Genomic DNA, 12,675 nt, shown 5'->3' with positions numbered 1-12,675 from the left:
GGAATGACCGTGGTATGCATGGAAATGACCGTGAAGTGAGGCGATTGGACCGTGAAATGTGCCGAAATGACCGTGAAGTGAAGGGGCATGACCGTGAAATGCGCCGAAATGACCGTGAATCAACACGGAATAGGCGGGAATGACCATGGTATGCATGGAAATGACCGTGAAGTGAAGCGATTGGACCATGAAATGAGCGAAAATGTCCGTGAAGTGAAGGGGCATAACAGTGAAATGCGCCAAAATGACCGTGAATCAACACGAAATAGGCGGGAATGACCGTGGTATGCATGGAAATGACCATGAAGTGAGGCGATTAGATCGTGAAATGCGCGGAAATGTCCGTGAAGTGAAGGGGCATGACCGTGAAATGCGCCGAAATGACCGTGAATCAACACGGAATAGGCGGGAATGACCGTGATATGCATGGAAATGACCGTGAAGTGAGGCGATTGTACCGCGAAATGCGTGGAAATGACCGTGAAGTGAAGGCGCATGACCATGAAATGCGTCAAAATAACAGTGAATCAACACGGAATAGGCGGGAATGACCGTGATATGCATGGAAATGACCATGAAATGAGGCAATTGTACCGTGAAATACGTGAAAATGACCGTGAAGTGAAGGGGTATGACCATGAAATGCGCGAAAATGACCGTGAAGTGAAGGGGTATGACCGTGAAATGCGCCAAAAGGACCGTGAGTCAACACGGAATAGGCGGGAATGACCGTGGTATGCATGGAAATAACCGTGAAGTGAAGCAATTGGACCGTGAAATGCTTGGAAATGACCATGAAGTGAAGGGGCATGATCGTGAAATGCGCAGAAATGATCGTGAAGTGAAGGGGCATGACCGTGAAATGCGTCGAAATGACCGTGAGTCTACACGGAATAGGCGGGAATGACCGTGGTATGCATGGAAATGACTGTGAAGTGAAGCAATTGGACTGTGAAATGCTTGGAAATGACCATGAAGTGAAGGGGCATGACCGTGAAATACGCCGAAATGACGGTGAATCAACACGGAATAGGGAAGAATGACCGTGATATGAATGGAAATGATCGTGAAGTGAGGCGATTAGACCGTGAAATGCGCCAAAATGATCGTGAAGTGAAGGGGCATGACCGTGAAATGCGCCGAAATGACCGTGAATCAACACGAAATAGGCGGGAATGACCGTAGTATGCATGGAAATGACTGTGAAGTGAAGCGATTGACCGTAAAATGCATGGAAATGACCGTGAAGTGAAAGGAATTGACCGTGAAATGCATGGAAATGATCGTGAATCAAAACAGAATCGCTAGGACTGACCGTGAAATGCATGGAATTGATCACGAATTAAATGAAATGAATGAAATTGACCACGAACTGATTGAAATTGACCGTGAAGTGAATGAAATGGATTTTCAAGCATAGATCTGATGGAATCTTGAAAAATAACTAGGTTGGTTGACTAAAGTAGCTTCTCCTACCCCAAAATCATATAGGGTACATCAAGTAACTAGTTTTGGTTTAGAAGATATTCTTGTTAAATGAATAAAGAAATAAATGAAAAAAAGAGGAAAAAAATTATATGTTTATATATACATATTTATATAAATAAGTATTAGAGAAAATTGTAGGTAGAATAAATTTATCCATGTAAAACAAAAAAAATCATAAACTGGCACAGACTACAGTTATAGCTATGGTTATAATCCGTAGCTATTGGTCATATCACCTTCTATACATATTGACTACTCTTCGATGTGTATCGAAAATTGTAGGATTTTTGAGGCAAACACGTTGGATAGTTCTGGTCCTTTTTCGATTAATCAAAAGACCTTCGATACATATCGAAAGACTTTCGATACATATAAAAGGACATATCGAAACAGCGGGGGCTATGGCTATGGCTACAGTTATCATCCGTAGCTATAGAAAACACTAGAGTCATAAGTTCCTCGCCTATTTATTTATTATTATTTTATTTTTTACTGTTGTAATTCTCACAGCTTTTTTTGCGTCCTATTATGAGGTATGTGTTATATCCAAACTGTCTATATATTTGACGAACTCGTATTAAGGCTTAGCCAAAAAATAAGACAAATCTAGCTATCAAGTGGACCACACTGTAAAAGGCTGTGGAGGATTGAACGTCTACCATTGAAACCCTTTTAGGGGTCACAGAAGTTTTGGATTATTATTATGAAATTTGTTTTTCCTCTTCATCCTGGTATTTGTGACCTTATGAATGGATTGGATGGAAAATAAATGTTATGGTAGGCCCTACAAAAATTTTAACGGTGAAAATCAATTTTACCGTTGGTCTCTGTGGTGTGTTCTAGTTGATCTTTGGATTTTTTTTTTTTTTTTTTTTTTTTTTGGATAATGCTCCCAAATGATCTCGAAATATGGATGAATAGTTGTGGATATAATAAATACGTATCTGTGGGCCCCATGTAACTTTGATATCTTTTAAAGCGTTCGTACAACTCGGAGTTCGAGGAGTGTCCGCGCTCGTCTTCGAGCACCACCGATCCGCATGAAGGAAAAAGCAGGGGGCATTTTCGACCTTTGGCAAATCATCCGTGCAGCTGGGGCTTAGTTTTGCAAAGTAAAATAAGGTGGGCTGGTCTCGTAAATGGGCCATACAGTCGCAAATTTCTCGGGTACGTATGTAAATTCCCACAACGCTTTCTCTTCCTCTGATGACTAGCTACTCTTATGAGCGGCTCTCGTGTGAAATTCACACGTATGACTCTTTACACTCGTAAAACCTCTTCACTTTCTGTCTATAAATAAAGCTGACGCTTCCTATTCCTACACATCCCAAACTCCCAACACCCTTCTATTATTGACCAGTGGCTCTCCTCTTTGCTTCTAAAAACCCATCATTTCCCATTCTCTTCGTTTTATCATCTCTTCTCTTTCTCAATACCCAACAATGCAGCCATCATCACTTCTCTGCTTTAATCCACCTCAAGCATCGTTTTAACTTCACTACTTCCACCCTCTCTACTCTCCCCTACCGATTGGTGCTCTTGGGAAGGCATCACGTGCGATGGACCCACTGGTGACGTGATCAGCCTCGACCTCAGTAGCTTCCATATCTCTGGTCGGATTGATTTTGAAAGCCTCTTTCGTCTTCGGAGCCTGCAGAAGCTCAACCTCGCTTACAATGATTTTGATGGCTCTCCAATCCCATCTGGGTTTGACCAGCTCACCAGTTTGACCCATCTCAACCTCTCTCTGTTATCCTTTTATGGCCAAATCCCACTGGAAATCTCCCGCTTGACCACTTTGGTTTCTCTCGATCTTTCTTTCAATGAATATTGGAATGTTTACAACGGTAAATACCTGAAACTCGAAAACCCAAGCATTAGAGCAGTCGTCCAAAACCTGTCCAATCTGAGTGAACTCTATCTGGACAGGGTACACATCTTACTGCAAGGCCAGACCTTAGATTTGCCACTCCCTACTCTCCGCAAGTTGAGCTTACAAGATTGTGGTCTTTCAGGCTCCATCTTTTCTTCCCTTTCACAGCTCCATTTCTTATCTGAAATCGACCTCAGCGGAAACAATCTCTCCTCTGCAGTGCCCAGCTTCCCAGGGAGTCTCCGCAAGTTGATCTTACGAGGTTGTGACCTTTCAGGCTCCATCTATTCTTCCCTTTCACAGCTCCATTTCTTATCTGAACTCGACCTCAGCTATACCAATCTCTCCTCTGCAGTGCCCAGCTTCCCTGGGAGTCTCCGCAAGTTGATCTTACAAGTTTGTGATATTTCAGGCTCCATCTATTCTTCCCTTTCACAGCTCCATTTCTTATCTGAACTCGACCTCAGCTATACCAATCTCTCCTCTGCAGTGCCCAGCTTCCCAGGGAGTCTCCGCAAGTTGATCTTACACGAATGTGGTCTTTCAGGCTCCATCTATTCTTCCCTTTCACAGCTCCAATTTTTATCTGAACTCGATCTCAGTCGAAACAATCTCTCCTCTGCAGTGCCCAGCTTCCCAGGGAGTCTCCGCAAGTTGATCTTATATAATTGTGGTCTTTCAGGCACTATCTTTTCTTCCCTTTCACAGCTCCATTTCTTATCTGAACTTGACCTCAGCTATAACGATCTCTCCTCTGCTGTGCCCAATTTCATAGGGAACTTATCCTCCTGGACGTCCCTGCTCCTTACAGAGTGTAGATTGCATGGAAAATTCCCTGACAGTGTTTTCCAGCTGCCTACTCTACAAATCATCGACATATCACACAATCCACTTGTAGCTATCAATTTGCCGGAGTTCCCTCGAAACAATACTCTACCGCAATTGATCCTTTCATACACCGGATTATCAGGAAAGTTACCAGATTCTCTCGGTAATCTCAAATTCTTGACTCTTTTACACCTCAGCAATTGCAACTTGTCTGGATCATTACCATCCTCACTTTCGAACCTTACCAAACTTCAATACTTGTATCTTTCAGACAATAGATTGAGCGACCCAATTCCTTCTTCCTATGGAAATGAGCTTCAGAATCTCAAACAGATCATCCCACAGAATAATTTGCTTAATGGGACCATTCCATCATCATTGTTTTCACTCCCATCATTACAAATGTTGGATCTCTCAGGTAACCAACTTGGTCAACTTGGTGAGTTCCACAATGCCTCTTCTTCACAGCTGGAGTTCCTCTATCTGGGTAACAATAAATTGAGCGGCCCAATTCCATCATCATTGTTTTCACTTCCATCATTACAAATGTTGGACCTCACAGGTAACCAACTTAGTGGTCAACTTGGTGAGTTTCACAATGCCTCTTCTTCACAGTTGGAGTTCCTCTATTTGGCTAACAATAAATTGCAGGGGATGATACCGTGATTTATCTTTCAACTTACCAAGCTTCAAAAACTTTCCGTTTCTTCCAATAATTTCAGTGGTGTTGTGGAGCTAGGCTTATTTCAAAACCTCAAAAAACTTCTCTATCTGGATCTTTCAGATAACAACTTGTCAGTCCAATATGGCAGTGGTAATTCCACATTTGTTTCCATCCCCCAGTTTCAATCTTTGTTGTTACGTTCTTGCAACATCAGCACATTTCCAAATTTCTTGAGAAATCAAGAGGGGTTGAGGGAATTGGACCTTTCCAACAATAAAATTAGTGGTGAAATACCCAAATGGATATGGGAGGTTGGCAATGGGAACTTGAACTCTTTAAATCTTTCTCACAATGTTCTACAGGGAATAGAACCATCTCCCCATCTTTTGTTGAGTGACTTCAGTGTTCTGGACATTAGCTCCAACAAGCTAGAAGGCTCACTTCCTATCTCACCACCTTCCATCTTTTTTTTTTCAGTTTCAAACAATAGCCTTGGTGGTGAAATCCCTCGATCAGTTTGCAATGCAACATCCCTTGCGGTCCTTGATTTGTCTCACAATCACTTCATTGGTCAGATTCCACCATGTTTGGGTGAGATTGGTGATGCCCTGTCTGTGTTGAATCTTCAAGGAAATGCTTTCAATGGCACCTTACTTCAGACATTTAAAGAGGGATGCCACATACAAACGCTTGATCTCAGTGGGAATCAATTAGAGGACCAAGTGCCAAGATCTTTGGCTAATTGCAAAATGTTAGAGGTATTAAACCTTGGAAACAATCAAATACATGACACCTTCCCTTTTTGCTTGGAAGATTTGTCCCAGTTGCGTGTTCTCATCTTGAGATCCAACCAATTTCATGGCACCATTGGGCATCCTCTAACAAATCAAGCTTTTCCTCTGTTACAAATTTTCGACCTCTCTTTCAATAGCTTTGAGGGTAATTTGCCATCAAATATGTTCAAGAGCTGGAAGGCAATGATGGAAGACGACAAATCCCAATCTTTGGTCCTTGGAAAAATGATAGACGGAAGTTCCATATACTATCAAAACAAAGTGTCTGTAGTGAGCAAAGGGCTAATGATGGAAATGGTAAAGATGCTTACTGCCCTCACTGTATTGGATCTCTCAGGGAACAAATTTTATGGGCATATCCCAGAATCAATCGGGGATCTAAAGTCACTCCTTGTGCTTAATTTGTCCAACAATGATTTAACCGGCGGAATTCCAACATCATTTCAGAATATGAGGGATCTAGAGTCATTAGATCTCTCACATAATAAATTGTCTGGAGAGATCCCTTGGCAGCTAACAGATCTAACGTTCCTTGAAGTGTTGAATCTCTCACAGAATTTCCTCATGGGAAAAATACCACAAAGCCGGCAGTTTCTTACATTTAACAGCGAATCATTCAAAGAGAACTCAGGATTGTGTGGACCTCCACTATCAAAGAAATGTAAAGATGTAGAGAGTGCACCACCGTCCCCTCTATCAACATTGCAATCTGAAAGGAAATTTGATTGGGAATAAATGTGGATAGGATTTGGAGTTGGACACGAAGTAGGTGTAGGGATGCTTTTCTGGACCCTAGCACTTTGGAGGAAGGGAAGGAGAGAATTCTATATATTTATTGATAGAATGCTTTCCTTAATTTTTCCTTCCATGGTGTTTCCTAAATAGTAATGATGGTGAGATAATTGGAGCTAGGGTAAATATGTTTGTATAGTTCGTGTCTGCAAAAAAAAAAAAAAAGAGGAAGAAGAAGAAGCTTTAGGTGTTTTCTCCTGTTTGTAATTTTGTGTATTTTGCTTGCTTTATATGATATGTGTGACAGTTGTTTCTTGTATTTGCACTTACCTGAATGGTCGTACATAACCATTTTCAAATCAATAAAATTACAGGTGGTGTGCTCCCACCTTTCTGCAAATAGATAAAAATAAAAATAAAAAATATGTCTTAGCTATCTCTTTGTTTTCAAATTTTGGCCCACCTCAGCAAGAAGATAACTTAATCTATGAGCTGGATGATCTAAACAATGTAGCCTACCTAGCCAGTGGTCTTTTTTTTTTCCAATGGTCTAGACAAATGTGGGTTAAGCAAACATTCAGACGTAGAAGAGTGGTGTTTTATGTATATTTTTATATTTTGTATTTTTCGATCATCACACACACAGTTCTTTCACCTTCCCACATCCATGTACGTAGGGTGTAAGAGTAACCAGTACTATATGGTGATTTTCAAGTTGGACTTTTGTGATGCCAAAAAGAAGTGTGGAAGTCATCGTCTGCTCTCAAGGCACCATAACATGCAGTTTTCTACTTGCAAGGGGACACTTGGCCAGTCTAACTAAGCAATATGGGTTGTGCGCGTCCAAGACATATTTCTTAGGCCACCATGTAAAATTCTCACCAATAAGATGATTCATACCATCTGAACAATAACTATTTAGTGGACAGTCAACATAATTTATGGGAAAGTAGGCCTATTCAGCAGTGAGCCATCCATCTGTTAGGCCTATCATCTATTGCTTATAGTTCTAAAGAATCAATTTTATCAGAAAATCCTAAGCATCCCATCCATAGTTTGGCAATAAATAAATATAAAAAGAAGTCTCACATATGGATGGATTAGATCATCCAACTGATGTGATTTTCATATTGTTGCCCATGAAATGTTTGCTAGAACTAGTAAACATCTTGTCCAATCTACTGGACCGTGCAAGTGTCCTCCTACGAGTAATTGATGAGAATAGAAAACTTGTCTTTAATTGAAAATTGTAACTGAATGCATCAAATGAGAATTGTAAAATGTAGATTGAAAGTAAAAAAAATGTACACGTGAAAAGTATGTAATTAGATATTGGATGAAACCTTATTTAATAGTATATTTAGTTTGGCTCACTTAGTCTCACATGCCATGGGACCACTTAGAACTCTTAGGGATTGTATGGATCCAAGTAAAGTTGTGCCCAACATGCACTGCCCGGAGCAAACATCTTCTCTATGGTTTAAAGCCTATTTATGCATAAGAATATATAAAACAATAATGATAATAATAAGGACATCACACCCTTGAAAGGTGGAATATGGCCACGATAGATTCGTACCCAAAAAAAAAAAAACAAAAAGAGGAGTAAGGGTAGATTCTTGTGAAGGGGTGGAAAAGCTCATCCCAAGTTCTGCACTTGGAATAAAATGCTCCGTACAGGCATCAATCTCAATTACATGCATGTGTGCCAGCGTCAATCTCGATTACATGTGCCAGATGTGTCAATGTGCAAATCCGTTGCATTTGAAGGTGCTTTACAAACAGCAAACAAAATAACTAATCAGGTAGCATTACCTTCTAGCCAATTCAAGGTGCTTTACAAACAGCTTTGCTTGCATCCAAATAGCCCTTTATATAAACATTGCTATGTTGCTTTGTGTAAGAATATAGAAATTAGGGAACTTTCCTTCTTTCTTCCTCTCTTTTCTCTTCTTCACTTTCTAATTACAATAATAAAGATAAGACTTCATGGTATTTAAACAACCAATCATCAAAACCTTATCACTCCTTTGACAGATAATAATCATCCTGCAAGTCATACCACCCTCAAAGAATATCCTTTCTTCTTTTCTTCCCTAAAATTTCGTTATAAAAGAATAAAAGATAGATCTACAATTTCTATGTTCTTCCATTTCTCCAACTTTCATGGATCTTTTACTTTCAAGATGTTTAACTCTTTTTCTTTTTTTTGTTTTGAGTCCATATTTACAATTTCAAGATCATCTATTTCTTCAAAACCTAAGATTCTCTTTACTTTTCTTTTACCTTCTCACATTTTTATTTACCTTCCCTTTCCTTTTTCTATTTAGACAAAAAAAAAACCATAAATTTTGATTCCATCACTCTCTCCAAATTAATCCCCAACTTCACCTCGCTCTCCAAAATCATCTACAACCTCGGTTCTCTTTTTTAAAACCATCTCCAACGACCATCTCATACACCAAAACTTATTCAAAATCATTCCATTGAGTTCTATAATTCCTTCTCTTCACGGGCTCTCCTTCTTCCTCAATGCATCCCTTCCTTCCCAATATGTCTTTAAGAATGCTTCTCTAACTGATGCAAACTAAATTTAAACAATGATGCCTTTCTTATTTGGAAAGGCCAGACTAACAAGCTGCCGTTAGAGGCAGGCAATGATGGGCCATATGGATATAACATCCATCGCTACCTATGACTACTAAGCATTCTTCAAATTAAAGAGAGATGGAAATCTCCAATCCTGAATATTCCAAATGGTTGGAAAATGATTACATGGCCTTTGCTTGCTCGTTATCTACCATTTCTCCAAAATTTTATGGCACATATTTTCTAGCTTAAAACCGGACCCTGTAATTGGGATGGCAATTCTTAAGATGTTCTCGCAACAGTCAAAATCCCATGCAAATGCATGATCAACATTCAAAAGTATAAGCAGAAAACATCATATATCAATGATTACTTCGGCAATCTCAAAGCCACGTATGATAATCATGCGATCATCAAGCATTCTCTCAGTCATTCACATACAAAGTCCACTACATTCTCCAATCACTTTTAAAGAACTATAGGACCCGGACCTCAATTTGAGCCTATATGGATAGTACAACCCATGCCTAAGGATTGGTGATGGCATTGCATTTCCTATTACTGCATGCATTACCTATTACTGCATGCTCGTCCTCACCACTTTTTTTCACACGTTTTATTTCAAATGTTTTACTCGACATGTATTCAAAAGAAAATTTATTCAAGCTTGACAATTTTCCTATGCTTTCAAATATAGTCTTTTTTTTCTACGTTCATTGTAAAAGGCCCAAAAGGAGGCGTTACGAAAATATTGATGACTTCTGATCTAATTAAAGGTACAGCCCTTCATGGAGTCAAATAGGGAAACAAGATTCATATAGCCAACCCCAGGTAGTTGGAATAAAGCTTAGATAATGATAATGATGCCGACACTACTCATTTGTGAAGGACAACCCAAGGTAGTTGGAATAAAGCTTAAAGAATGATAATGACGCTGACACTCCCGGTTTGTGAAGGATCTTTACACTTAGAAAAACCTCACTAAAGGAGTACTGAGTGGCAAACTATATTTTCTGAGCAATGAAGTCTGCCACATTGTCACAAGTAAAATCTCTGTTCATTTGTTCTGTTTTTCTTCTTTTGTATAGTAAATTAGGCCATATTAGTCACAGCACCTTGATACAATCATCCAACAAGCAGCTGATCTCTTGTAACAATGTTTCCAAAGAATGGCATGTCTTAATTTATAAGTTAGGAAAGTGCAAGGAAAGTGCATATGGCTTCCCATTCCTATGTCAAATAAACGCACTTCTTATTTTCTAAAATTTATGGACTGTGATTTGTGGACTAGCTACCTTCTATTTCTAATCGTCTAAGCTGATGATGATGTGGGACACACAAGGGATGCGCCATCACCCTGAAGCCTCCCAAGTTCAAAGATGTTAATCCATCAAACATAGAAATCATGCCACCAATCGTAGGCTTTGAACTCCCCAAAACTGAGAAGTTTCTAATGCACCACACATTCATAGTGGGAGTTTATTATCAAGGGCTGGAGATCGCCAAACGATGGACCCACATGAGATCATACACATTATTTGATGCACAGGATGCTACATAATTCATCATTTGTACTGGTGACAGGTCGCAGCAAATTTTAGGCCAAAGTTGTACTGTGACGCCAGAAGGTGGAGACGATCCTTTCACACCTCACACACTTCAGAAAGCGACAATTGTCACCCATCTCAAATAAAGGTGTCCTCTCGAATATAAGCAAAATGCAACTGACAATGAATGAACTATACCTGAAAATTCAATACATACTAGTCTAGCTAATGCACCTGATTCAGACCATCCAATTAATTAACCGCTTCTTGGATGGACCATAACTGAAACCCAAATTGAATAAATGATGTTAACAGTTGGATCAATGGACAAACTATCGACAGACAAAGTCAAAAAATCCAGAGGAAGCAACATCCAAGGGGTTGGCATACCAATTGAACAGTCAGAAATCGCACACAAGATGATTCCTTTCAATGGTCCATTTGAAGGAACAAATCAGATGGTTAGGATTGTTGGATGTGTAATTTTTTGGCTATGACCTATCCAAGATGAGTGGTTAAACTACTCTACATAAGATGGCTACAAACGCATGCTACATACAATGACCGTGGAAATTACATATACATGGCCCTTATCGCGGCATTTGTGTTACTATAGTTTATTAGCAGCATCTATTGTAGGTACCAAAACATCCGTCTTCCTTCAGCGACTCAGATCCACAGACCATGGTTGGGACAATGGCAACAAAGCCAAATCCAACATTTGAGTTTTCAAAGAGAAGGCCAGTCTCCAAGCTCTAGGCTACTTTTGCTCCTCGTACCTTCCACATACTCTGCATTGGAAGAAACATAACAAAATGAGGGAGAATAAATAGTAAGATGCTAAGCAATCTAGTCCAAAGATGAGAAGACAGAGGGATTACAAGGGGTTCATCATCTGAATCTCCTGCAGCTCCTCTGTCGGAAGAATCCATTTTCTCTTCTCTATCTGATTCTTCTAGGCCTGTTGGGGCTTCTCGTTCCTCCTTCGCAGCTGCTAAAGGTGATGCTTGTTCGTTTGCAAAATCATCTAATAAGAAAAAAGAAGGGCATGAGAAACCAAAAGAATAGAGAAGATCTCTACAATGGTTAAAAGACTCGATGATTCAGATCAACTCATTCAGTCCTCAGTCAAAGTCACAAATCACTCAACTCAAGGATGAATGGGGGGGATCACTCGAGGCGTCAAAACGGGGTTGGATATCACCTAGTTCGAGTTGACTCATCCAAGTTACACCCATGACCTGACTAGTACGTATCTTAAGACCATAATTAAATCCTTCCACAAAATGATGTGTTAAGTGCCACTCATTAATTTTTTAAGAGGTAGGTAAATCAATGTTTTAAGAAAATTTATCAGCTACACTGATTACAGCAGAGAGTACTATTCTCATTTCTCTGTGAGGGTGTGAAGAGCATGTAACAAACATCATAGCCACAACACAGAGCAGATGGCACTCAGTGAGGTTCAAAGGGTAAGGGCAGCAGTGCATGTGTTGAATTTGGCACCAACTACGGTAACAGTAAGCCAATGGATGAAACTATCATCTTGTGGGCATTTTGCATTTCCCTAGTTGAACAAGAGACAAACCATTGATTTTGAAAGTGGCAGTAGCTTTACCTGAATTAACTTCATTGACTTCAGGACTAGTGTCGGGGTGAGAATCTGATAATTCAGGGGTAGCTCTTCCTTCAGCGTAATTGCTAGTATTAGCACCAATGTTGCTTTCTGACATTCCACTATGGCTATTCTTTAGATTTTTCTTTATAGTCGTTTTCCTCCGGAATCTAGAAGGTGAAACCATGTTACAATTTTTCAGAATTCACTAAGCAAGAAAGATAGGTAAATACCCACAACATAAGAATTCCATACTTCTTATAAGGATTCTTATTTCGTCTTGAGGCACCAGGTATCCTACTTTTTTCCTCCTTGGCTGACCTGTAGCAACAACAATGTACGAGACGTATAATGGAAATTGCATTCTCGAAACCAAGTACCCTGCCTGGTATGGCTACTTGTGAGACTGGATTTTTTATTCCTAGCCCCCAACATATGCCAATTTGCCACCTGTACATCAGGCCATTCATCAGGTGGACCCCCACCTTGTAACTGGTGTGAACAGATAAAATGGCTCACCTGGCCATTAGGTGTGCCACACATAT

The 12,675-nt window shown here is 39.9% G+C and overlaps 2 protein-coding genes across 2 annotated transcripts in view; one reads left to right on the top strand and one right to left on the bottom strand.

Moving 5' to 3' along the window:
- Positions 1-2,627: 2,627 nt before the first annotated feature.
- LOC131255160 (receptor-like protein 7) lies at positions 2,628-6,382 on the top strand. Its single transcript, XM_058255858.1, has 4 exons — positions 2,628-2,655; positions 3,036-3,623; positions 3,909-4,751; positions 4,974-6,382. Exons 1-4 carry the CDS (start codon positions 2,628-2,630, stop codon positions 6,380-6,382), a joined length of 2,868 nt encoding a protein of 955 aa, XP_058111841.1.
- A 4,489-nt stretch (positions 6,383-10,871) lies between these two features.
- LOC131255714 (sister chromatid cohesion protein PDS5 homolog A) overlaps positions 10,872-12,675 on the bottom strand; it is a 36,660-nt gene continuing 34,856 nt past the window's right edge. The window contains 4 exon segments of the mRNA XM_058256510.1: positions 10,872-11,306; positions 11,397-11,542; positions 12,134-12,300; positions 12,386-12,451. Of these exon segments, the coding sequence (XP_058112493.1) occupies positions 11,271-11,306; positions 11,397-11,542; positions 12,134-12,300; positions 12,386-12,451 (415 nt within the window). The 3' untranslated portion in view covers positions 10,872-11,270.

The sequence above is a fragment of the Magnolia sinica genome, chromosome 9 (genome assembly GCF_029962835.1).
Source record: "Magnolia sinica isolate HGM2019 chromosome 9, MsV1, whole genome shotgun sequence".
In the NCBI taxonomy this organism is placed as follows: domain Eukaryota; kingdom Viridiplantae; phylum Streptophyta; class Magnoliopsida; order Magnoliales; family Magnoliaceae; genus Magnolia; species Magnolia sinica.
Note: the sequence above shows the minus strand (reverse complement) of the source record. Positions and strands in the feature narration are given on the sequence as shown.

Excerpts from the sequence above, each read along its gene's own strand:
- LOC131255160 (XM_058255858.1), top strand. The coding sequence starts at position 2,628 with ATGGGCCATACAGTCGCAAATTTCTCGG. Across the intron at positions 2,656-3,035 it reads TACAGTCGCAAATTTCTCGG|GCATCACGTGCGATGGACCC; the intron begins GTACGTATGTAA and ends GCTCTTGGGAAG. Across the intron at positions 3,624-3,908 it reads CCGCAAGTTGATCTTACGAG|GCTCCATCTATTCTTCCCTT; the intron begins GTTGTGACCTTT and ends GTGGTCTTTCAG.